The 25,311-nt window shown below is 36.1% G+C and overlaps 1 protein-coding gene across 1 annotated transcript in view; it reads right to left on the reverse strand.

The window, feature by feature from the left end:
• The window catches only part of FAF1 (Fas associated factor 1), a 492,565-nt gene that overhangs the window by 186,039 nt on the left and 281,215 nt on the right, over positions 1–25,311 (reverse strand). The window contains exon 8 of the mRNA XM_032640813.1: positions 601–687. Within this exon, the coding sequence (XP_032496704.1) occupies positions 601–687 (87 nt within the window). The remainder of the gene's footprint in view (positions 1–600; positions 688–25,311) is intronic.

A 25,311-nucleotide genomic window follows, 5' to 3' on the forward strand; every position in this document is an offset into this window, starting at 1 on the left:
GGAAACAGGACACAGATAGGAAACATTTCAACATTTACAACAGGAAAATTATTATGAGTAGACGTAATAATAGTTAAAAATTACAGACTAGGTCTTTTCTCCCAGTTTTTTATGGTAGTGAAAACTATGAGTGTGTTTAAGAATAGAGTGCTATTAATATTAACTATAAAAAGTAACTTTTTAAAGTACAGGTCTAACTACGGGAGATGCAGTTTTAAAATTAAATAAAACGATTAGGTTGATTTTGAAGTACCTGTAATTTAGGGAAAAAATTTTTGTGTTTGGGACATTTCATTAGTAATATCTGAATATCTGTATTTTTTTAATCAAGGAAAAATTTAAGTCAAATTAAGCAGCATCAAGTTCCTGATATTGATGTTGTAACATTACCAAGAGAATGCTGATATACTTGGCTTATGACACCAGTTCTGCAAGTGAACTCAAATTATTACAATTCGTCTTATCCTCAACGTTATTTGATTTATAAAATTCTTCCAATGGATTCAAAACATTTGATTCTGCTTAATATCACTGCCAATTAGACTGAAAGTGGCAAAAGAGAGAGGAGGATATAAAAGTGCCAACTCAACTGTCACTTACGGAGTCATCTGTGGCAGAAGTTGGCCAGCCCTCCCATAACTGATGGCGAACAGGGATACTCGTAAGGTCATACACATTTCTCTTTACCTATAAAAAGAAAGAGAACAATTAAAATAGGGTTTCCATATGACTTATGTTAGTTGCCAGTCAATTTATGTGATACACTGTGTTTCCTCTGTTTTCGAGATTCAAAACAAGAATCTGAAACTAGAAAAACACAAATCATAAAAATTTTATTAAAAAATCTAAACCAAATTTAGACCATGGTTAGATGAAATAATAGTTCAAGAAACAACCCCCCACCCCACCCCGCTGATTATTTTTATGTTCTTGGACAGCTTCAAGTTTCTTTTCAGTCAAGAAACCTCAGGTACACAGTTCATGTAGGACAGACTACATGACCTAATTTATAATTATACATTTTTATAATCTATTTAATTTTAACAATGACGCAAGATATGCAATGGTTCAAATAAAAGATACGTTTCTAGTTTCTAAGTGGGACAGAAAAGAGTGTTCGTTTTTTTTCTAAGGGGGTGGAAGGAAAAACCTGAAGCTTCCTTCATTGTTTTATGTACGTTTCAAAGATATAACAACTTATTAATAAAGCAGCAAAGGGTTATTTCTTTGAAATCATTCCAAATTAGAAACTATTTCAATAGAATATTTATTAGCTGAGAGCCATCCATTAATATGCTATTTAGGCCCTTCCCCAAAAGAATATATAGTAATGATAGTTTTTATTTTAAATACTGGTAAAGTTAAAAAACTGTTTCTCTCAAAAGTAACATTATACCTTTTAACTTTATTTGTTTGTTTATTTTTGGCCACACCCACGTGGCTGGTGGAATCTTAGTTCCCCAACCAGGGATGAGCCTGCGCCCACAGCAATGAAAGTGCAGAGTCTTAACCACTGGACTGCCAGGGAATTCCCAATACCTTTTAACTTTAAAAGGAGAAGAGGTAAGTAATTTTTCAGAATAAAGTGTTGGAAGGTTAAACTCTTTTACCCAGTAATTATCATATCTTTCTTTAGATTTCTTTTCTAAATAGTTACAAAAATTCTCTTTCATTCCATATTTACAAATAAAATAAATGATCAAATCGTAAGAATGAAGAGATCATCCACCTTAGCTAACTCTTCAGGCTAGTTTTGGGGCTACCCTGCTGGAACAATGAAGCTAATTTTGAAATGCTGCACATAATAAGTTCTATAATGACTTCAATGTGGAAAACAAGCAGCATTCATTCATGTTTTTAAAATGCAGAAGTCTGAAGTATCATGTTGTCCAATTACAACATTTTGTATCACATTACTGTTTACTATACATAAACACATCTAAGTTACCCTTCCAGTGAAAGAGAGAAATATAGTCACTGGGGAAAGAAAGAAACAAAACAAAACCCAGAACTTAATCTATTTTTATCTCTAATGTACACCTGTGAAAAAAGACTTGGTAAATGAGAACTGAGGCACTTGGGGGCATGGCTTGATCCCCACTCAATTCAAACACACAGCTTTTATTTCACAGATTCTTAGCAATGGCCAGTCTACCATGCAGTATTTTGTTTATGGTCAGTCACATCAAGTTTGGAAATTTTCATTAGTCATTATCAACCCAACAATTTAACCAAATGCAATCTAACCTCTTACCACTTCCACTAGCTAGGACTATTCTGTCACGCTTAAACATTGGTGCTCTAGGGGGAAAGGTGTTCCATACACACAAAATATTATTATTATTGTTTATTAATAAAAAAGTGAGAGGACAGAAGGAGTATGAGGAAATTTTAGGTCTCAAGGCAAAAAATTCCTTTCTTAAAGTTAGTTTTAATTATGTTGTCTAGATAAGCCAAGGGTCAGCAGCTATTTTGAAGGTAGAGGGGAAGGCAGGACAAATATTTACATCTGTTGGAAAGGTGGCAAGGCTACCCTTGCATTGGAGAATATACACAAATACTATGAGTTGAGTATATAAACAAATAACTCTGGAGTGAGATTCTTTAAATTCCACCTTAATTCCAAAACACAACAACACGGTATTATGAAATAAACAGTATTTTTCTTCTTTCATTAACTCATCTGTAACTGCGCTGAATGAATAACATTCCTTTGCTATTCTAAGCCTGAAAAGCATGTTCTGGCTATAGTGTTATGTTGGTATAAAGCACAACGCCAGACTGATGTGCTGAACAAAAGTGATCAAAGTTAGAGTAATGTTAGCCATTGCACAAGTATTTGGCTTCATTGTTCTCCCCAGAATGACATCTGTTAAGCAACTTGTCATAGAATAAACTGGTTAATGCAGAAAGAACTTGGCTGAGAGGGTACAACGTAAACCATATTTGGCTAATGTTTGATTGTTCCGATGGAAAAGCTAAATTCACAGCGTTTCTGAAAGTAAGCCAAAAGAACCTCGTGTTAAACCATAATCACTAAACAACAACATAAGTGAAAACAAATTAGTTTTTCAAAAATAATTCCATGTTTATCAGTGCTGAAACCATAGGCAGATTTTACCATTATATGGAAGAAAGACAAGTGATAAGACAGCAAAAGTACATAATGAATGATGGTCTTATTAACAGAGATTAAAAAATTCTACTGTCTTTATTGATGGTCTAATTTAATTAAAATTTTAAGTGACAATTCTGTAGGGAAGAAAAATAATCAGAAATGTATACAAAGCAAAAGTAAAAATGATTCTTTTAAAAAATTAGTATTCTAGGAAAGCTGAATGACAAAATATAGCTAAGTATAAAATGATGCAGATGAATTTATGGTCATCATGAATCAAATGAAGGACACAGTTTTCTCAGAGAGAGAAGGATGGAGGAACAGAGGAGGGAGAGAGGAAGGACTAAAGGGAAGGGGAGAAAAGGGGGGCCAGGCGAGGGGGAAGGCTGAGAGACTGAGTGATTTGAGAGATTTAAGAGCACTTGAGAGAGGCAGAAAGAACACACATACAGGCTAGGATGCTGTAGCTGGCATGCCCAGCTGCAATTACTGTGCTACTTCTGATGGAGTTTCATCTTTAGAGATTTGTGTTAAATTCCAGTTAAGGACAAGTGGCACTTCACAGGGTAACATTTCCTAAGGGCCTTTTTGTCTTACATACTTTCTTTGATCAGCATTGGCTCAAGATTATGCTGAATCTTCATAATCTTTTCAATTCTTGTTATGCATTAAGCTCTAAATCTATGAGATTTTAGGCTGCTAAACTATGCAAATGTTTCAATTAGTTCTGAAAAAATTTAATAAATGCTTTGATTACCAGCTGAACATTAAAATTATGTTACAAACTATACTGTATTTGGATTAAGTGTTCTGGATTGACAATAGATTTTCCAGAGCTTATTTTCCAGATTTTCTAAAAGGACAGTTTCACTTCTCCCCCATTGCTTCATATAAGACAGTTGTTTGTGACTAAGAAAAAAACATTTGAATCAGATTACCTTGAAATAGTACAGAATTAATGCAGTATTGATTTATTTCCTTATATTTGTTTTCATTGTTAATAAAACAATGTAAGCAATGATCTCCACTTCAAACTTCATATTTCCTCATTGTGGAAATTTCAATGATAAACACAGCACTGGGAAAAAGATCATTTTTTTATGACCTGCTCGAAATAAAATTATATAAGACATTCATCTCCCACAAAATTTTGAGTTCCATAAATTTTCAAACAGTTTTATATTTCAGTTAAATTTTATCAGAATTTCTTAGAAAAAAAATTCTTAGGAAGTTACTCTGCTAAAGGCCGAATTTTGAGGCTCAGATTAGCCTTAAGTGAGCTGTCTGTAGCTATTCAAACTGAAAAATATAAAACTTGGTAGATAACTTTGTCAGCTATATTTTATAGCTAAATGTTGTGAGCTAAACGTTGGTCACACTATTGAAAAACATTTTAGGGAATTTTAAATTTCATTCAGGTATTATCCAAGTGAAAGCAGATTCTGATTATAGAAAAGCAACAAAGTTTGAGGTATTGTGGCATAATGAGAGGCAGAGAACTAGATTTCTAGTCCTAATTCTGCTGTTACTGTGGTGCAAGTTGGTGGAACCTGAGACCTAGTTTATTCAATATTCGAAAAGAATAAAACAAGATCACTACTGATTTTCAAAGCTCTAAAATTCTATGATTTTTTGAAAATATTGGAGTTAATCCCAGATACAGGAAAAGAAGAGCTAAATATATTTAACATAAACAAGTAAAGAGGGAAAGTTTAAAACCATAAGACTAGAAAAATAAAGAAAAATAGTAAAGAGTGACTAATACAACATATCAAAAAGGAAAACTGCCAATAATTTCAGTTAAGAAATACAGATATAATAAACATTTTAAGTGAATTTTTTTTCTTGGATAAAGAAAAGTCTTAGTTTTTGCTTTTAATTACACTGAAAAGTCTAGATTTTTTTTTTTTTAAAGAAAAGACTAAATAATACTCTTCTCCCAGGAGATCTCATTTAAAAATAAAACCTGTCATACTGGTTTTCCAAATAACTATTTCATCAACCAAACAGGCTATGGTTTTGCCAGAATACTACAAGCTAAGTGATACAGTTGTAAAGTTCTATTAATTTATTTCAACATCTTTAAAATTTTGAAATCTGGCCTATGACTTTTCACATATCAAATATTTTAATATGGCAAAAAATAGAAACCAAATATTTAATTGCTTAGAACAGTTATCAATTTGTTAGCACTCTAGTTTCTAGATTTTCTGAATTAAGAATACTATGACAGATTACAACCCTTACGAAAAAGCACCCTGAAACTACATGTATGTATCTCATTCTCTTATCAGTCTTAGAAGAGAGAGGCCTTTGGTCATATTAAAACCCGAGCTTATCCAAATTTTAGAGTAGCAAAATTTGAACTCCAAGTAATTCACACCATCAAATGATGCTCCAGTTAAGAGTTTGCTAAATAATAACTGCACTGAATAAATAAGTATTTGTGTGTGTGTGTGCGTTTTAAACAAGACATACAGACTAGGCTTAGTTCCAGTTTCTTAGCAATCACTGGTGCTCTGAAAGGCTTATAATAGTTAAGAAACCAATCACTTCTGATACAGACTGGGTTTTGAACACATACTTCATATCTAAGGACTGTTCTTTTTCTTCTTTTTTAACATATTGTATACTCGTTGCAATTGCACATGGATTTGTTTTACTAAGATGCAAGTTAAAACCCTCCTAAAAATCCTTCTTGAACAAAAACACTTGAAACCGGATGGTGCAAGGGGAATGAGAAGGTGGCATCAGTAATCAAATGTTAATTAGCAAGCTTTTTTTCCCCCCTTCCCTCAGGGCTGGCCTGTGTTGCAGAATTCAAATCAGAAATCAATGCTTCAAGTGTTTAACTATTACTTCTTCTCATTAACCATTTAAGAGACTCAGCAATTCTCTCCTCATAAAAACAGTAACTCGAGACATTTCTTTTTCTCAAATACCATCTTTCCAGAAAACAATGAGGATGTTGTTTGAAGAAAACTGTAAAATTGAAGTTGCTTTCAACCAGGCTTTAGGCTGCGTTCCGTTCTATTAAAACATTTTTTGGCTCTAACTGAATTCTTCATTCCAACAACTGTAACTAAGTTTTGCTTTGTACCATACTTTAAAAACTTATTTCACCTCTTACTTGTCTGCAAAGAAATCTGACAACCGGCATCTTAAGAGATTACTGGGAATGATGACAATAAAGCTAAGCAAATACGGAAACTAGTTTGAATGCATATAGTTAGAAATGGATTTTAGCCATCCTGAAAAACTATCAAGGAAAAGATTTAACACTTTCATTAGAAACATGGTTATATTCAGAATTTCCTATCCTAAAAGTTTGGTGTGGGTGAAAATGATATAAAAATTGCAATGTTAGATCATAAAGTAACTGAACTAATGGCCGTGTATTAAAATTAATTCATATCTTTAGTTAAAGGTTAAGCCTGGATTTTAAAAGAGAACTCTTAAAGAGTGAAGAAAACGTTTATAAATGAGCAAGGTTGAGTATGTTTCACAAATGGGAACAATTATTTTTCTGCATCTGTGGTTCTCAAAGTGTGGTACCTGGACAAGCAGTATTAGTATCACCTGGAAACTATTAGAAATGAAAATTCAGGGGACCTGTCCCAGGCCTAGTGCACTGGAAACGCTGGGACCCCACAATATGTGAACTAACAAGCTCTCTAGGTAATTCTTACCAAGCCAAAGTTTAAGAAGCATTGTGTGAGTTATAGGCTCTCCCAGATAGCCATGTCTTTCTAACTTACTGATTCAAAAGTTCTTTGAACTCTTGCCTAAGGTAGCTAGCCCTTTTGAGAATGAACATGATTCATAATGATTTGTTAGGGAAATTCTAGAAGTGCTGTAATTTTTTCGATGATAAAGTGATTATTTTTAGTCTAAGAAAGTAATGAAAGATAGCACTACTTCACTACAGACTCCATAGCACTGAAATAATTGATAAATAATAATCTTCATCATTGAAAATCTGTGTTAATCTTCAGTTTTTCTGCCTTAAGTTTAAGTGTGATTGCTTTCTGGCTATAATATATATTTGGTATTACAGTAAAACTGCAAATCCACAATAAATGATCTATTGTCACACTAAATAAACTTGGAAGACACCTGTACCTATCAGCTGAATTGAGGACATGTCCCTAAAGACCAGAGAACTGTTTGAAGCAAAGGAAAGACTAAACAGTTTTTGGTTTGTTTTTTTGGTCTCTCTCATAGGCTACCTGAAACAAGACCCAAAGGAAAAACAGTGGGAGGTTAACCTCATATCAATCAGTCAAGACCTTATCCTAGAAGGCAATATTTCCTCTCTATACTTTATGGAAACAGTGTAAGAGCAAAGTTTTTCCAACAATAGCCTAATAGATACCATAGAGGCGAATGTTTTTTATTGTCCACAATGAATCAAACATCAGTCACTCAGTCACTCATTAAATGCTCTTAAAACTTCCCCTTTTAGAATCAGGTAAATTAATTTATAAGTCCTTCCACAAAGTAAAACACTAATTAAGTCAAAAGTCGATCCTAGGGACTTCCCTGGTTGGTACAGTGGTTAGGACTCTGTGCTCCCAATGCAGGGGCCCTGGGTTCAATCCCTGGTCAGGGAACCAGATCCTACAGGCATGTCACAACTAAGAGTTTGCATGCCACAACTAAGGAGCCCGTGAGCCACAACTAAGAAGCCCATGTGCCGCAACTAAGGAGCCCGCCTGCCGCAACTAAGACCCGGAGCAACCAAATAAATAAATAAATATTTTTTTAAAAAGTAAAAAAAGTAAATCCTAGAAATAACTGGAACAATTATAAGAACATTTTTAAGGTGTTTTACTTTAAACTTAAACCATTTTATAAAGTTCAATTTTATGTACAACTTTAAAAACTGGTCACATAAACCAAGAAATACTTGTATACCAGAAGTACTTTGATTTTTAAGTCTGAATTTTAGTAGACAAACCATTTGTTATAATGTCAGAAGCAGTATACAAGTTAATCTTAAGGACATAATAGTACATGTAAGCCAAATATTTAGCTACAAAGATATTCACTGCAGTCTTATTATATCACACACACACACACACACACACACACACAATTGGCACAAATTTAATATCCAGTAATAGGCTAAATCCAGTCTGCTGTCTGTTTCTGTAAATGAAGTTGTATTGGAACACCACTACCTCCATTTGTTTACATACTGTCTGTGGATGCTTTTGTACTACCATGAGGGCACACCTGAGGAGATGCAACAGAGATCACATGCCCTGCAATACCTAATACCTAAAATATTTATTATCTAGCCCTTTGCAGAAAAAGTTTGCTGACTCCAATGGAGAAGAATATTTAATAACGTAAAATGTTGTTAAATATTAAAGAAAAACCAAGTTACAAAATTATGCCCATTTCTGTTTATTAAGTTATACATATATGTACACTATATATATGCACAGAAAAAAAGATATAGAACAAATGTTAAAATTTGTTCCCTCTGCATCATGGGATTATGACTATTATTTTCTGTGTATCTATCTTTTGTAAGTGTCCATTACTTCTGCAATAAGAAAATTTTCTTAAAAATTTTGTTTTCATTCAAAGTAAAGATATGTACTTGGAGTCAGAACAACCTGGTGTTCACTTCAGCTGTGCCACTAACTATCTGAGTGACCCTGAGTAGAGGAAAGGGAAAGGAAAGAGAAAGGCAACTGAACATTTATTGAGCATCTTCTATAGACCAGGAACTAGATTTTATGTTAACATATCCTCACAATAAACTTTTACATGTATTATTATCTTCGTTTTACAAATAAGGAAACTGAGGCTCAGAGACAATAAATAATTTGCCTAAGGTTACTCCAGGTAGTAAATGGTGAGATTTGGATTTAATTGAGTTCTACAAGACTCTAAAGTCTAGATTCTTTTATGACTATGACATATCTTCTCTGAGCCTGAATTTCCTCTTCTATAAAATAAACGGTTATTATCTTAAAATTTTTTTTTCACCTGACACTTTTATAATTGTAACGGGTAAGAATTATCCATAAGACTCATTACCCTTACTCTGAACGGTGAGCATTAACTGGTAACAAGTAAGAGTACGAGTGACCAACTATGGGTGGACACTCTGTCAAGAGAGTAACTGAGCCTCTTCATACCTGTTGTGCTGTAACAGGCAATGAAGAGCAGTTACAGGCTGTCAGTTTTGTACTTTAAGTGCTGTTAGAGGAAGGACAACTGCAAGAATAAATAGCACCTTGTTATTGTTTCAATGACTGAATGCTGCCTTCACAGTAAGAGGGTTCCTGGTGTCACACACAGCTGGGAAAGAAATAGCAAGATAAAAAATTTTCAAGTAAAATAAATCAAGGTAAAAGGAGAAGAACAGTTAAAACAGTAAATAAACTTTATCGTGTGAGGGTTAGCAAAGGCTCTTCCTTGTATATACTTTTGCCCAATGCCGTCTGAGTCTCTACCCAACACTAATGATAAGAGTTTTGTCTGGAATAAAAATATAGGAAGACATTCACACTACGGGCCTGCTGCTTCTACTTTGCCAATATACAGTAAATCAATTTGCCCCATCTTGTTATTCCAGTTTTCCCTCTCTCAACGGTTGGGCACTGATCAGATATCTGTCTTATTTGCAACCTCTTTAAGTTCTAAAATAAAATTACATCTATAAGGAAGACGATGTAGGGCAATGCCATTAATCTACTCTGCTAATTTGTTTTTCACATAACTGTATTTTCTTTTAAATTTTACACACACACACATAGACAAATTAAACTACTTGCCTTGCAAATGTCATTCACTTAGTTAATGCCTAAGTCAGGATGATAATGCAGATTTTAAAAAATTCTTAATCCATTTCTTCTTTCCTTGTAAGAATTTTTTTCTTTCCCTTAAAGGACCATTGCTTCTACAGAAACTTCAAAATTTTTTCAGATGCTGGCAGTCTTACTGTTTTTGGTGAAGACCCATCTTTATATTTTGACGAAGACTGTGTGTATCCTTCCCCACTCTGGTAGCACCACAATGATGCTCAGACATAATGTATATGTTTGCTTTGCTGCTGTCTGTTGCCCATCCAGGCTTTTGCCTTTCTCTGAGATGTTGAAAAAAGTGGTGGGAACCATCAGCAATGGAACCTCAGTCTATAATCAGGTCTCTAATAATTTTATCTTTTCTTGTTAACAAAAAAATGCAAAAAACAAAGACAACAAAGGGACTTAGTGTGGGGGTCTGCCATGAATACTAAAGTGCCTGGGGGTGTGGCTCATCAAGTGAAAATAAACCATTCAAGTCACCCACATCAAGGAGAAAGTTTGGGAACAACTAGGCCAGTGTTTGCATTTGGGGCCCTGGAGTCAGGAGAGTTACATTTCCTTTCCCTCTGCTTAACCAAGGCACCAAAGACAACCTACTTAACCTCTCCTTTTGGAAATATTAAGTAGTCTCCAAAGAAGAGCCCTGAGAGATATTTAAAAGTGTGTCTGGTCAGGTTTTCTGCTTTTAACTTGCTACTTTCCAAGATCAGCTTAATTTTAGCATTACTCTCTCTGAGATAAATGTGGGTGGAAGGGCAGGAAGGATATCTTAAGAAAAGTAGCTGCCTTGGCCAAGAGCAAAGTTATAATAAGAGGATAACCACCAAAATTACGTACCTAGTTAATTTTAGGTGAATGAGGTAGAGTTGGAGACTGGTTCCAAATGACAATTTAATTAAACCTTTCAAAGTGCATTGACACCATGAACGAAAGTCTAATACTGTACACTAAACCCTAACTAAGGACTGATGATGCCAATGCTCAGAAGCTCCACACAACTGGCTTTTAATTGAGGCAGTTAAATCACACCCCAAAGGTTTTACTGTTAGGACTGGCTCTGAAATGAAAATACAGCTGATTTATAAAGAAAATAACAGGAATACCTTAGTATCACCTCTTAATGTATTATTAAGATCAGAAAAAGTATTAATCACATGATTTATCAAATAAGCAGGCATTCTAAATAAATAGCCTGAAGTCTCCTGTTAAAAAAAATTACTCCTATTTATTCATTAACAAAGCTATTCCTTAGCTCATCCCTGCCATAACCTACTCTATTCAAAACCATATGGGAAAGGACATTAAAAAACCGCCACAAACCATGGACTTCTGGTATTAGTGCTACACACTGCATACCCCTATTCATTATTCTACCTCCCTTGTTTAATCTATCATTAAGATTCAGTGACCCTACACTAAATTTAAAGCAGATCCTTCCTTCCTCCCATGCCTAAATTCACATACTTTTCTAGTTGGGGATGCCCTCAAGTATTAACAACTCTACGGGGTTTCTCTAATCTCAGCTCTGAACTATGTCATGCTATAGAACCAAGAAATTGCTGTTTTACATCTCTAACTATGAAGGCTTCCATAAAAAAGGTCCATATAATTTACTTAATAAGATAAAGGGGGGGAAAATCACCATTTAATAAGTATTTTTTTCATTGTACATGGTAAAAAAGGCACATGGAGACATTATCATATGCTGTGTTGTCTTAAAAGTGAATAATACCTAAAGGCATTACTTCAACTGTATTCATCACAGAATTTAGAGTCTTAAATAATGATGAAAATGGCAGGTGTTGACTATCTTAATATATGGAAAATAGAAACATTGTTTTAAATATATAGTTGATAAAACAACCATTTTGGGGAAAAGAGATTTCAAGAAGTTAAGCAAAGTAGTATTTCTAAGACATATTAAACTTCATTTTCAAATTACAAACAAAAAAATCTAATGTAAATGTGGCAAAATAAGGGATAAGGAATTGTGTATATGATGGCCTACCAGCTGCTAAAAGAACTTTCTGTGATGACAGAAATGTTTTATATCTGTGCTGTCCAATAGGGTGGCCACTAGTCCCATGTGGCTACTGAGTAATTAAAACACAGCTAGTGTAACTAAGAAAAATGATTTCAAACTTTATTTCACTTTAATTAATTTAAATTGCCACATGTGGCTAGTAGCTACCCTACTGGATAGTGGATTAAAATGAAGAAAGTAGAGAATATAGAGCAACACAAAAATATACCACTGCTGTTTACTATACTATATATACACGCTATATATACTATGGATACTATATATACATACTATATACTTAAACATGCTTCAACTCATTCTTATTTCTTTATAGTCCTTGAGACACAAAGAAGAAATATTGTGCTAAATTAATTTTTCATACTTATTCTTTCATTGTTTTTAATAGGAACTATATGCACTAATTCCACATAATTAAAGGAATAATAATAGAATACACGTAATGATACCTTACTTGAAAAAAAAGAAAAAGAACAATAATGAACTATAACATATTATAATAATTAAATATCCAAGACAGTAGAATATTCTTTAGTTAAAAATGTAAGCTTATAACTTACATAGCTGCCACATTATATGGGTCTAATTATTCATCAATTCATGCATTCATATATAAAATGGTTACCTGGGAATGACTACAATAATTTAGATGTTACTATAATAAATCATGTTTCCTGTACACCTGGCAGTTTTTTTTTTACTTAAGTGTGTGATGATTCAAAATTAATTCCTTCTTTGGGGCCAAGGTCCCTAAAACAGTCATAGAAGCAGAGCTGGAAAGACAGGTGTAAGGGATGCTACAGCCACTACCAGTCTCATACGCAGTCCCTTATTGATTCAATAAGTTCTTACTGAGCATCTATTACTTAAGTGACTAAAATACAGCAAAGAAAGTGGGGAGTAGACAAGATACAGATTTCTACACTCCCTTAAGGAACCAATCTAGTTGGGAAGAAAATGAATAAATTGTTATTTACAACACACATACACTTGTTATAGGACTTTTATTTTAAAGGTAACGTAAAATTTTTATTTTAAAGGTAAAATGACTGAATAAATGAATGAAAAAATTACAGATAGGACTGAGTTAAGAATTAAATATAGGGCTTCCCTGGTGGCGCAGTGGTTGAGAGTCCGCCTGCCGATGCAGGGGACACGGGTTCGTGCCCCGGTCCGGGAAGATCCCACATGCCGCGGAGCGGCTGGGCCCATGAGCCATGGCCATTGGGCCTGCGCGTCTGGAGCCTGTGCTCCGCAATGGGAGAGGCCGCAACAGTGAGAGGCCCGCGTACCGCAACAAAAAAAAAAGAATTAAATATAAAACTTTTGCCTCCTTACAAAAGCCATTTCATCTATTAGTGCTAAAAATTAGGGTGACAGTAAAATATATTTTAAAAGAAATACATAATGTACTGTTAACAAAGTGCAAGGAGAATTTCTCACTGGACTTATCAATATAAGCAACTAATAAATCTGGTGTAAGTTTAACAAGTACATTCACTGAATGCTAATAATTCATGAGCATTCATTCAGCTGTCCAGCCAGTCAACAAACATTTATTGAGTGTGTCTACTAGAGGAAGGCACTATATTGTAGTAGTGACTAAAAAGACATGACTAAAAAGACAAAGTCTCTGTCTTCATGGAGCTTACGTTCATTCTACATAGTAGGTGTATGGTGGGGGGAAGGGTGCGAAAAGAGACAAAAAAGAAATATGAATATATAAACAAAATAATTTCAGAATTAGGTTAAGTTCTACTCCTCCCAGTCATTCTCTACTTTGGATGTGTTGAATCCTGAATGAGAAGGTACAAATCCCAGAAAGAGTGTTCCAGGCAAAGAAAACATGAAATGCAAAGGTTCTGTCAGATGCTTTACATACATATATATATTTTCTAATTCTTATTATCAACTTCAATGCAGTTTTTATTCTTTATAGAAAATGCAAATGAAGGTCCAAATTCTCCAAGTACGTAGCAGAAGCAGGATTCAAAAAGAAACCTATGGGACCCTGAGGCACTTTCTCTTTTTTACTGTTTATGATACTTCCCCCCAAAACTAAAACTAGTTTTCCAGTAGACCATTACCCCCGCAATCCTTACCAAAGAACTGTCACCCATACTTTTCACTTACTTGGCTAACCCCTCCTTCACAGACATGCATCAGTTCAACTAGACTAAATAATCATAAATACCAAATTACTGTCAGGTACAAATTAATAAAGTTTATTATACTAAGAGCTAACTCAAAGGAATATTTCAGAGTTCTGATCAAAGATACCTTGTCTTCAAACACAGTTGGGTGTTGTTTGTATGTTTTGCTTAAGTGAAAAGATATTGTCATGCATTCCAAAATAAATGGCAAGTGCATTTGATCATATTTTATTTTTTTAAAATAAATTTATTTATCTTTTTATTTTTGGCTGTGTTGGGTCTTCATTGCTGCACACGGGCTTTCTCTAGGTGCGGTGAGCGGGGGCTGCTCTTTGTTGCGGTGCGCGGGCTTCTCACTGCAGTGGCTTCTCTTGTTGCAGAGCACGGGCTCTAGGCGCATGGGCTTCAGTAGCTGTGGCACGTGGGCTCAGTAGTGTGGCTCACGGGCTCTAGAGCGCAGGCTCAGTAGTTGTGGTGCACGGGCTTAGTTGCACTGCAGCATGTGGGATCTTCCTGGACCTGGGCTCGAACCCGTGTCTCCTGCATTGGCAGGCGGATTCTTACCCACTGTGACAACAGGGAAGTCCCCATATTTTATTTTTTGTCATGTTTCATTGCATTACACTAGTAGTGAATAAATTTGAGGGTGTCTATTCTTGAAAATGTGGTAGCCTAGTAATCACATCCAATGAAAGCCAGTTATTTCAGAGTATCATTCTCTGACTGCCCCCCAACATAACCATTCCTTCCTCATGCTGTATATTGAAAAAGATGATGGGAATAGCTGTTGCTAAAGTACAGCTAGACCCATATCTCCTTCGACACTTTAAAGTAAATCTGGTAAACCTTCTATACGTGCATGTTTATGGTTCTTTCATTCATTCATTCATTCAACAAACATTCGTTGAGCACTTCCTAAGTTCCAAACCCTGTCACTAGAGCAAGTTTTCTCATATGCAAGTGTCTAGAGTAGCCAGAGAGGAAATATAAACGAGTGAAATGTGATGGGCAAACGGCATTCAGCCTTAGTTGTTTTTTTCCTTGTTGTTGTTGTTGTTGTTTTTTGCGGTAAGCGGGCCTCTCACTGTCGTGGCCTCTCCCATTGCGGTGCATAGGCTCCGGACGCGCAGGCTCAGCGGCCATGGCTCGTGGGCCCAGCCGCTCCGCGGCATGTGGGATCCTACCGGACCGAGGAACGAACCCGTGTCCCCTGCATTGGCAGGCGGACTCTCAACCACTGAGCCACCAGGGAAGCCCCTCAGCCTTAGTTTTAAGGAGGTAATATTGGGGTGTTGGGGACTGTGGCAAACCAGACAGCATGCCTCTGGAAGGAGGGAGCTGCTACTCCAGAACAGCTGATTGCTGCTATGGAAAATCTGGGGTTCAGTATTGCTAGAATTTTCTGATTCTTTGAGAAAAGCCAGAAGCCAGGAATCCTGCATTGTTTTGTTTTGTCTTGAAATGTGAAGCTTTTAAACCTTTAAATGTTGGCAACCAGTTCAAATTTAAAACACTCTGGGACAAAAACTCGTAGCCAGACAAAACGGTCTTGTAGTTGTCAGTGTGCAACCTCTGCAGGAGAGATACAAAGATAGACAGAGATAATATTCTTGCCTTCAATAAAGTCACAGCCCAGTGAGGGTCACACCCAGAAACAAATATTCATGGTACAGTGTGATAATTATAAGGATAAAGATATCAATAAAGTATTAGGAGGGTAGAGAAGAGACAATTATAACAGCTGCAACTACCATTTATTGAATGCCGGGGCACTGATCTACCCACTTTACATGTGTTACTACATTTCATGCTCACATCAACCCTGTGTATACAGAAATGACTTTATTAAAGTGGCAAACCTGGATTTGAACTCTATCCTTTCCAACTTTAACAATCTGTGTTTTTTCTACCGTATCACACCAGTAACCATTGCACTAAACAGAAGTCTTAGTTTCTAAAGATCAACCATATGAACATTTGAAAATGAAACAAATTACTTTTTACCCATTCCATCTCATTCCAGAAAAAAAGAAAAATTTTTTCTTTTCAATTTAATAATCACACTGGAAGATACTTATAAAACACATATTTAGGGGCTTCCCTGGTGGCGCGGTGGTTGAGAGTCCGCCTGCCGATGCAGGGGAAACGGGTTCGTGCCCTGGTCCGGGAAGATCCCACATGCCGCGGAGCGGCTGGGCCCGTGAGCCATGGCCGCTGAGCCTGCGCGTCCGGAGCCTGTGCTCCTCAACGGGAGAGGCCACAACAGTGAGAGGCCTGCGTACCGCAAAAAATAAAAAAATAAAAAAAATAAAACACATATTTAAGATGTGATTTTTAGACATTGACACTTGAGTTGTAATATATCTTTGCATCATGAAGTTTTATTGAAAATATTGGGATCCTAGTGGTTAAAGAATTATATGTACTCAATGTGCAGTAAAATTTATGAATTTAATTAATTTATTTAGCAGACATTCAAATAGCACTTACAGGTACTAATCTAAGCACTTTGTAGATATTAACTATTTTCAGAATTTTTCTTTTTTTAAAGATTTATCGATTACTTATTAATTTAATACATTTTTGGCTGCATCAGGTCCTAGTTGCAGCATGTGGGATATTCACTGAGGCATGCAGGATCTTTCGTTGTGGCACACAGGCTCTTCTCTAGTTGTGGCATGCAGGCTGGGCGGGTGGGCTCTGTAGTGTGGTGCACGGACACGTGGGCTCTGTAGTTCACGGCACCCAGGCTCTCTGGCTGAGGTGCATGGGCTCGGTAGTTGTGACACGTAGGCTTTAGATTCCCCGCGGCATGTGGAATCTCAGTTCCCTGACCAGGGATCGAACCCGCATCCCCTATATTGCAAGGTGGACTCTTTACCACTGGACCACCAGGGAAGTCCCCACGATTTTTCTTTTTTACACTACTTTATTGAGGTATGATTAAAATACAAAAAGCTATACATACTTAATGTGTACAATTTGATGAGTTGAACCCACGAAATTATCATCCCAATTTATGCCATAAATCCATCCCTCACCTCCAAAAGATTCCTCCTATCCTCTTCATTTATTATCATTACTATTACTTTTATTTTGTGATAAGGACACTTAACATAAGATCCACCCTCTTAGCAAATTTTTAAGTATAAAATACAGTACTGTTAACTATAGACACTGTGTTTTACTGTAGATCTCTAGGAATTATTCATCTTGTGTAACTAAAACTTTGTGCCCTTTCACTATTCACTTCCCATTTCCTTCTTCCCCCAACATCTGGCAACCACCATCCTACTTTCTGCTTCTATAAATTTGATTATCTTAGATTCCTCATATAAGTGGTATCATGGAGTATTGTCCTTCTGGTCTGTCTATTTCACTTAGCACAATGTCTTCCAGGTTCATCCATGTTGCTGCAAATGGCAGGATCTCCTTCTTTTTTAAGGATGAATAATATTCCATTATATTTATAAATCATATTTTCTTTATCCATTCATCCAGAGATAAGGTCTGAGGCATAGAGAGGATATGTAACTTAACCATCATCAAATAACAATAAGTTCTGGAAGCAGTATTCTGATCCAGGCATTCTGGCTCAGTAGTCCATACTTTTAACCACTATGTTATTCTGCCTCTCTATATTTTATTCCAATTATGATATACTAAAAAGAGCAATAAATTACACACTACAACATATAGTTGGTCTACAGTAAAATTAACAATGTGAATCAAGTGTGTCGGTGTCATTATAATTTAACTGTTACTATATGCATGTTAACTAATCACTTTTTAATTCAATAAATGCTAAAATAATCTGGTTTGGAAACTACTATAATATCACTAAGTTAATGATACAGAAAGAAAAGTGTTTAATTTCGAGTAATTAAGGAAATGCATATTAAAACAAAATACCATTTATACCTTTCAATTAGGGAACAACTAAAAATATTGACATAATCCATTGTTTGGTAAGAATACAATGTAACATGCATGCTTAATACTGCTGGTGGGTGAAGAAGTAGGTAAAGATTTTTGAGGGGGGAATTTGGCAATATCTATCAAAATAAAGTGAATGTAACCTTTAACCCAGACATTTCATTTCTAAGTAGCTATCTCAGAGAAACCACCCAATTCACAAAGTAGGACGGTCATGTTTTATTTTTTAGACTCCTGAGTTCCTGAGTCATTTACCATGAAAGTATTATTCATGTACTTTTCTGAGTAATTAAAAAAAAAAACTATGATGGAAAAATTGTTGTTATACTTTTCAATGTCAACCTGAGCGTATGGGATATTTTCTTCACTTTATTTTACATTAATAAATTTTTAAAAGTATGAATTGTGAAGCAAATCTAGGCCACATATGTAAACTACAAAAGAAAAATAATTAATTTGTATATTTTGGATAACTTAAGACTATTGGAGATAGCCACTATCCATTCAAAAATTAACACTTGGCATCAGGCCCTTCCCCTGCTATATGCAGCTTTAACCAACCCCTAACCCCCCACCTCACCCTTTAAGATATCTCAAAATACAGAATCTAAAAACTGCACAAAAATGGAATTTCTCCCATCTCTCATAAATCCAAATAGCATTAGCCTCATAGACAAGTGTATAGGGACTGAGTAACCAGGCCACTGTATACTATTAAAACCGCAATGTCATTTTTATTTAACTCATGGGTCAGGCAACGTCAAGCATATATCTAAGGGCAAGTTCATTAGTGTTTGACCAGGGTACTAAAGGGAAACTTTTTTTTTTTTTTTTTTTTTTTTCTTGGCAGTACGCGGGCCTCTCACTGTTGTGCCCTCTCCCGTTGCAGAGCACAGGCTCCGGACTCACAGGCTCAGCGGCCATGACTCACGGGCCCAGCCACTCCGCGTCATGTGGGATCTTCCTGGACTGGGGCACGACTCCGTGTCCCCTGCATCGGCAGGCGGACTCTCAACCACTGCGCCACCAGGGAAGCCCTAAAGGGAAACCTTTTTAACTCTAGCCTACACATTTCACAAAACTGACCGATTTTTATGAGTAAAACAGAAGGAAGAGGGCAAGAACTAGACAACCTGATAAAGTAAAATTAGTTGCTCTTTAAAAAATATCTTCCTATGACAGAATCTTTATCTATCAAATATGATAAATGAACACAGGGTACATTGTTTTGTAGTTGCTAAATGTGGCAACATAATTACATAGGGAAAGTAAGCCAGTTCCAATTTTTTAAAGGGTGTAGTTATTAGGTTTTTAAATATCAACATCATTCATTTACTCCTTTATTCATTCAACTAACTATTAAATGCCACATGCTTTATACATTACCACATCCCTCAGTATCCCTATTAAATATATGGCATTATTTCCACTTTAAAGATGAGAAAAGGACTTGCCCAACTGATACACCTGCTTCTCCACACAGACATTTAATAGACAATGCAAATGTTAACAGCCAAAACTAAATTATCATCACATTCGGTCCTCCCTATTTCAATAAATCACACTACCATTCACTCACTCAAGTCAAGATTTCAGGAATCATTTTTCATTTTCCCCTTAATCTCACCATCCATTCCCTTTTAATCCATAACCAAAACAAGACTATCATAATCTCTCAGCTGGACTATAATAAGAACCACCTTACTAGCCTAGATGCTTTCACTTTGGCCTTCTGCAACCCACTCTACACACAGAGCAAAAAGAGCATTTTTAAAAATCAAAAACTAGGTCATATAATTTCTCTATTTAAAACCTCTAAAAGCATCCCACTGTTCTTAGAATGATTTGGCTCCCACCTACTTCTCCAAATTAATAATTTATTATTATCCTATTACCCACCAAGTTATTTGTTTAAAGATGAGTATGTGACCCAAGCTGAGTCACTTAAATCAGCAGCAACAATTCTGCTGTAACCATAAGAAAGGCAAATTTCACTAAGGTTACTAAACTGGCAGAATAAACTCAGAGATTTATGTAGTAGCCACTATCTCACTACTTGGGAAGTTACTGACGAAGAATAAAGATACTTCAGAAGAAAGTAGAAGCAAGAGATGGACATAGAGAACAGCTTATGCTGACTTTTACTAGACTCGTATCACTTATTATTCAAACATTAACAACTTTCTATATGTCAAGCACTATGCTGGGTAGACCCTGACAGGATGTGAAGATAAAAGAAACCTTTTTTTCTACGTATAACAAAAAAATAACACTTCCTTAAAACGCTGTTACTTTCATGCCTCCATGCTTTTTCCTCTTGTCCCTTGGAAAATTCTTACTCATTTTTTCTTTTAACATCTTTATTGGAGTATAATTGCTTTACAATGGTGTGCTAGTTTCTGCTTTATAACAAAATGAATCAGTTATACATATACATATGTCCCCATATCGCTTCGCTCTTCTGTCTCCCTCCCTCTCACCCTGCCCATCCCAACCCTCTAGGTGGTAACATTGCACCGAGCTGATCTCCCTGTGCTATGTAGCTGCTTCCCACTAGCTATCTGTCTTACATTTGGTAGTGTATATATGTCCATGCCACTCTCTCACTTCTTCCCAGCTTACCCTTCACCCTCCCCATGTCCTCAGGTACATTCTCTACATCTGCATCTTTATTCGTGTCCTGACCCTAGATTCATCAGAACCATTTTTTCTTTTTAGATTCCATATATATGTTTTAGCATACGGCATTTGTCTTTCTCTATCTGACTTACTTCACTCTGTATGACAGTCTCTAGGTCCATCCACTTCACTACAAATAACGCAATTTCATTTCTTTTTATGGATGAGTAATATTCCATTGTATGTATGTGCCACATCTTCTCTATCCATTCATCTGTCGACGGACACTGAGATTGCTTCCGTGTCCTGGCTACTGTAAATAGAGCTGCAATGAACATTGTGGTACATGACTCGTTTTGAATTATGGTTCTCTCAAGGTATATGCCCAGTAGTGGGATTGCTGGGTCGTATGGTAGCTCTATTTTTAGTTTTCTAACGAACCTCCCTAATGTTCTCCATAGTGGCTGTATCAATTTATATTCCCACCAACAGTGCAAAAGGGTTTCCTTTTCTCCACACCCTCTCCAGCATTTATTGTTTGTAGATTTTTTGATGATGGCCATTCTGACTGGTGTGAGATGATATCTCATTGTAGTTTTGATTTGCATTTCTCTAATGATTAGTGACGCTGAGCACCCTTTCATGTGTTTGTTCGGAATCTGTGTATGTTCTTTGGAGAAATGTCTATTTAGGTCTTCTGCCCATTTTTGGATTGGATTTTTTTTTTTTTTTTTTTTTTTTTTCCAGTATGTGGGCCTCTCACTGTTGTGGCCTCTCCCGCCATGGAGCACAGGCTCCGGACGCACAGGCCCACCGGCCACGGCCCACGGGCCCAGCCGCTCCGCAGCACGCGGGATCCTCCCGGACCGAGGCACAAACCCGCGCCCCTGCATCAGCAGGCGGACTCCCAACCACTGCGCCACCAGGGAAGCCCCTGTTTGTTTTTTTTGATATTGAGCTGCCTGTAAATCTTGGAGATTAATCCTTTGTCAGTTGCTTCATTTGCAAATATTTTCTCCCATTCTAAGGGTTGTCTTTTTGTCTTGTTTATGTTTCCTTTGCTGTGCAAAAGCTTTTAAGTTTCATTAGGTCTCACTTGTTTATTTTTATTTTTATTTCCATTTCTCTAGGAGATGGGTCAAAAAGGATCTTGCTGTGATTTCTGTCATAGAGTGTTCTGCCTATGTTTTCCTCTAAGAGTTTTAGTCTCTGGCCTTCCATTTAGGTCTTTAATCCATTTTTAAGTTTATTTTTGTGTATGGTGTTAGGGAGTGTTCTAATTTCGTTCTTTTACATGTAGCTGTCCAGTTTTCCCAGCACCACTTATTGAAGAGGCTGTCTTTTCTCCACTGTATATTCTTGCCTCCTTTATCAAAGGTAAGGTGATCATATGTGCATGCATTTATCTCTGGGCTTTCTATCCTGTTCCATTGATCTACATTTTCGTTTTTGTGCCAGTACCATACTGTCTGATTACTGTAGCTTTGCAGTATAGTTTGAAGTCAGGGAGTCTGATTCCTCCAGCTCCATTTTTCTTTCTCAAGATTGCTTTGGGTATTCGGGGTCTTTTGTGTTTCTATACAAATTGTGAATTTTTTTGTTCTAGTTCTGTGGATAATGCCGGTGGTAGTTTGATAGGGATTGTACTGAATCTGTAGATAGCTTTGGGTAGTATAGTCATTTTCACAATGTTGATTCTTCCAATCCAAGAACATGGTATATCTCTCCATCTGTTTGTATCATCTTTAATTTCCTTCACCAGTGTCTTATAATTTTCTGTATACAGGTCTTTTGTCTCCTTAGGTAGGTTTATTCCTAGATGTTTTATTCTTTTTGTTGCAATGGTAAATAAGAGTGTTTTCTTAATTTCACTTTCAGATTTTTCATCATTAGTGGATAGGAATGCAAGAGATTTCTGTGCATTAATTTTGTATCCTGCTACTCTACCAAATTCATTGATTAGCTCTAGTAGTTTTCTGGTAGCATCTTTAGGATTCTCTTTGTATAGTATAATGTCATCTGCACACGGTGACAGCTTTACTTCTTCTTTTCCGATTTGGATTCCTTTTTCTTCTCTGACTGTTGTGGCTAAAACTTCCAAAACTATGTTGAATAATAGTGGTGAGAGTGGGCAACCTTGTCTTCTTCCTGATCTTAGTGGAAATGCTTTCAGTTTTTCACCGTTGAGGACGATGTTGGCTGTGGGTTTGTCATATATGGTCTTTATTATGTTGAGGTAATTTCCCTCTATGCCTACTTTCTGCAGGGTTTTTATCATAAATCGGTGTTGAATTTTGTCGAAAGCTTTCTCTGCATCTATTGAGATGATCATATGGTTTTTCTCCTTCAACTTGTTAATATGGTGTATCACACTGATTGATTTGCATATATTGAAGAATCCTTGCATTCCTGGGATAAACCCCACTTGGTCATGGCGTATGATCCTTTTAATGTGCTGTTGGATTCTGCTTGCTAGTATTTTGTTGAGGATTTTTGCATCTATGTTCATCAGTGATACTGGCCTGTAGTTTTCTTTGTGACATCTTTGTCTGGTTTTGGTATCAGGGTGATGGTGGCCTCGTAGAATGAGCTTGGGAGTGTTCCTCCCTCTGCTATATTTTGGAAGAGTTTGAGAAGAAAAGGTGTTAGCTCTTCTCTAAATGTTTGATAGAATTCGCCTGTGAAGCCATCTGGTCCTGGGCTTTTGTTTGTTGGAAGATTTTTAATCACAGTTTCAATTTCAGTGCTTGTGATTGGTCTGTTCATATTTTCTATTTCTTCCTGGCTCAGTCTTGGCAGGTTGTGCATTTCTAAGAATTTGTCCATTTCTTCCAGGTTGTCCATTTTATTGGCTTAGAGTTGCTTGTAGTAATCTCTCATGATCCTTTGTATTTCTGCAGCATCAGTTGTTACTTCTCTTTTTTCATTTCTAATTCTATTGATTTGAGTCTTCTCCCTATTTTTCTTGATGAGTCTGGCTAATGGTTTATCAATTTTGTTTATCTTCTCAAAGAACCAGCTTTTAGTTTTATTGATTTTTTGCTATTGTTTCCTTCATTCCTTTTTCATTTATTTCTGATCTGATCTTTATGATTTCTTTCCTTCTGCTAGCTTTGGGGTTTTTTTCTTCTTCTCTCTCTAATTGCTTTAGGTGTAAGGTTAGGTTGTTTATTTGAGATGTTTCTTGTTTCTTAAGGTAGGATTGTACTGCTATAAACCTACCTCTTAGAACTGCTTTTGTTGCATCCCATAGGTTTTGGGTCGTCGTGTTTTCATTGTCATTTGTCTCTAGGTATTTTTTGATTTCCTCTTTGATTTCCTCAGTGATGTCTTTGTTATTAAGTAGTGTATTGTTTAGCCTCCATGTGTTTGTTTTTTTTACAGATTTCTTCCTGTAATTGATATCTAGTCTCATAGTGTTGTGGTCAGAAAAGATACTTGATAGGATTTCAATTTTCTTAGATTTACCAAGGCTTGATTTGTGACCCAAGATATGATCTATCCTGAAGAATGTTCCATGAGCACTTGAGAAGAAAGTGTATTCTGTTATTTTAGGATGGAATGTCCTATAAATATCAATTAAGTCCATCTTGTTTAATGTATCATTTAAAGCTTGTGTTTCCTTATTTATTTTCATTTTGGATAATCTGTCCATTGGTGAAAGTGGGGTGTTAAAGTCCCCTACTATGATTGTGTTACTGTCGATTTCCCCTTTAATGGCTGTTAGTATTTGCCTTATGTATTGAGGTGCTCCTATATTGGGTGCATAAATTTTATAATTGTTATATCTTACTCCTTTTTATAAGTCCACCTCAGATACTGCTACCTGAGAAGGCTTTCTTCAACCCTGTAGGTAAAGCTAATCCCAGTCTCTACAATCCTTCAACAGACTTCTGTTACAGCACTTATTAAATCATCTTTAATATGTATGGGTTTACCTTAGATAGAAAGTCCACATGGAAATTATCCTTGTGTTATAGGCTGTTAGAATTGTGCTTAGCACGTGTTTGGAGCACCAGGAATATTTGTTCAATATAAGAGTATATATAGGGACTTCCTTGGTGGTCCAGTGGGTAAGACTCCATGCTCCCAATGCAGGGTGCCTGGGTTCGATCCCTGGTCAGGGAACTAGATCCCACATGCATGCCACAACTAAGAATCTGCATGCCACAAGTAAGAGTCCACATGCCACAACTAAGAAGCTTACGTGCCGCAAGTAAAAAGATCTCGTGTGCCGCAATTAAGACCTGGCGTAACCTAAATAAATATATTAATTAATTTTAAAAAGTGTTTAAAAAATAAAATCAATGGCTATTAAAAGAGTACATATATATACATATACATATGTGTATGTGTGTGTGTGTGTGTGTGTGTATATATACACATATTTATTTTACACAGGCAGATCTTTATACAAATATCCCAAACTCAAGATACTACATTATTAAGTATCAAAAGAAAGTCATTCTATCCCTATGAAAGATTAGCAAAAGTTTTATGGAGGTGGCACTTTTGAGCATGGACCTTAAAAACTTTCTGGATATGGGCATGGAATGTAAAAGCAGTCAGAGCCGAAATAGTAGGAATAAACAAAGGTACAAGAAGTTGCAGGAGTGT

This window comes from Phocoena sinus, chromosome 1, assembly GCF_008692025.1.
Source record: "Phocoena sinus isolate mPhoSin1 chromosome 1, mPhoSin1.pri, whole genome shotgun sequence".
Lineage (NCBI taxonomy): Eukaryota > Metazoa > Chordata > Mammalia > Artiodactyla > Phocoenidae > Phocoena > Phocoena sinus.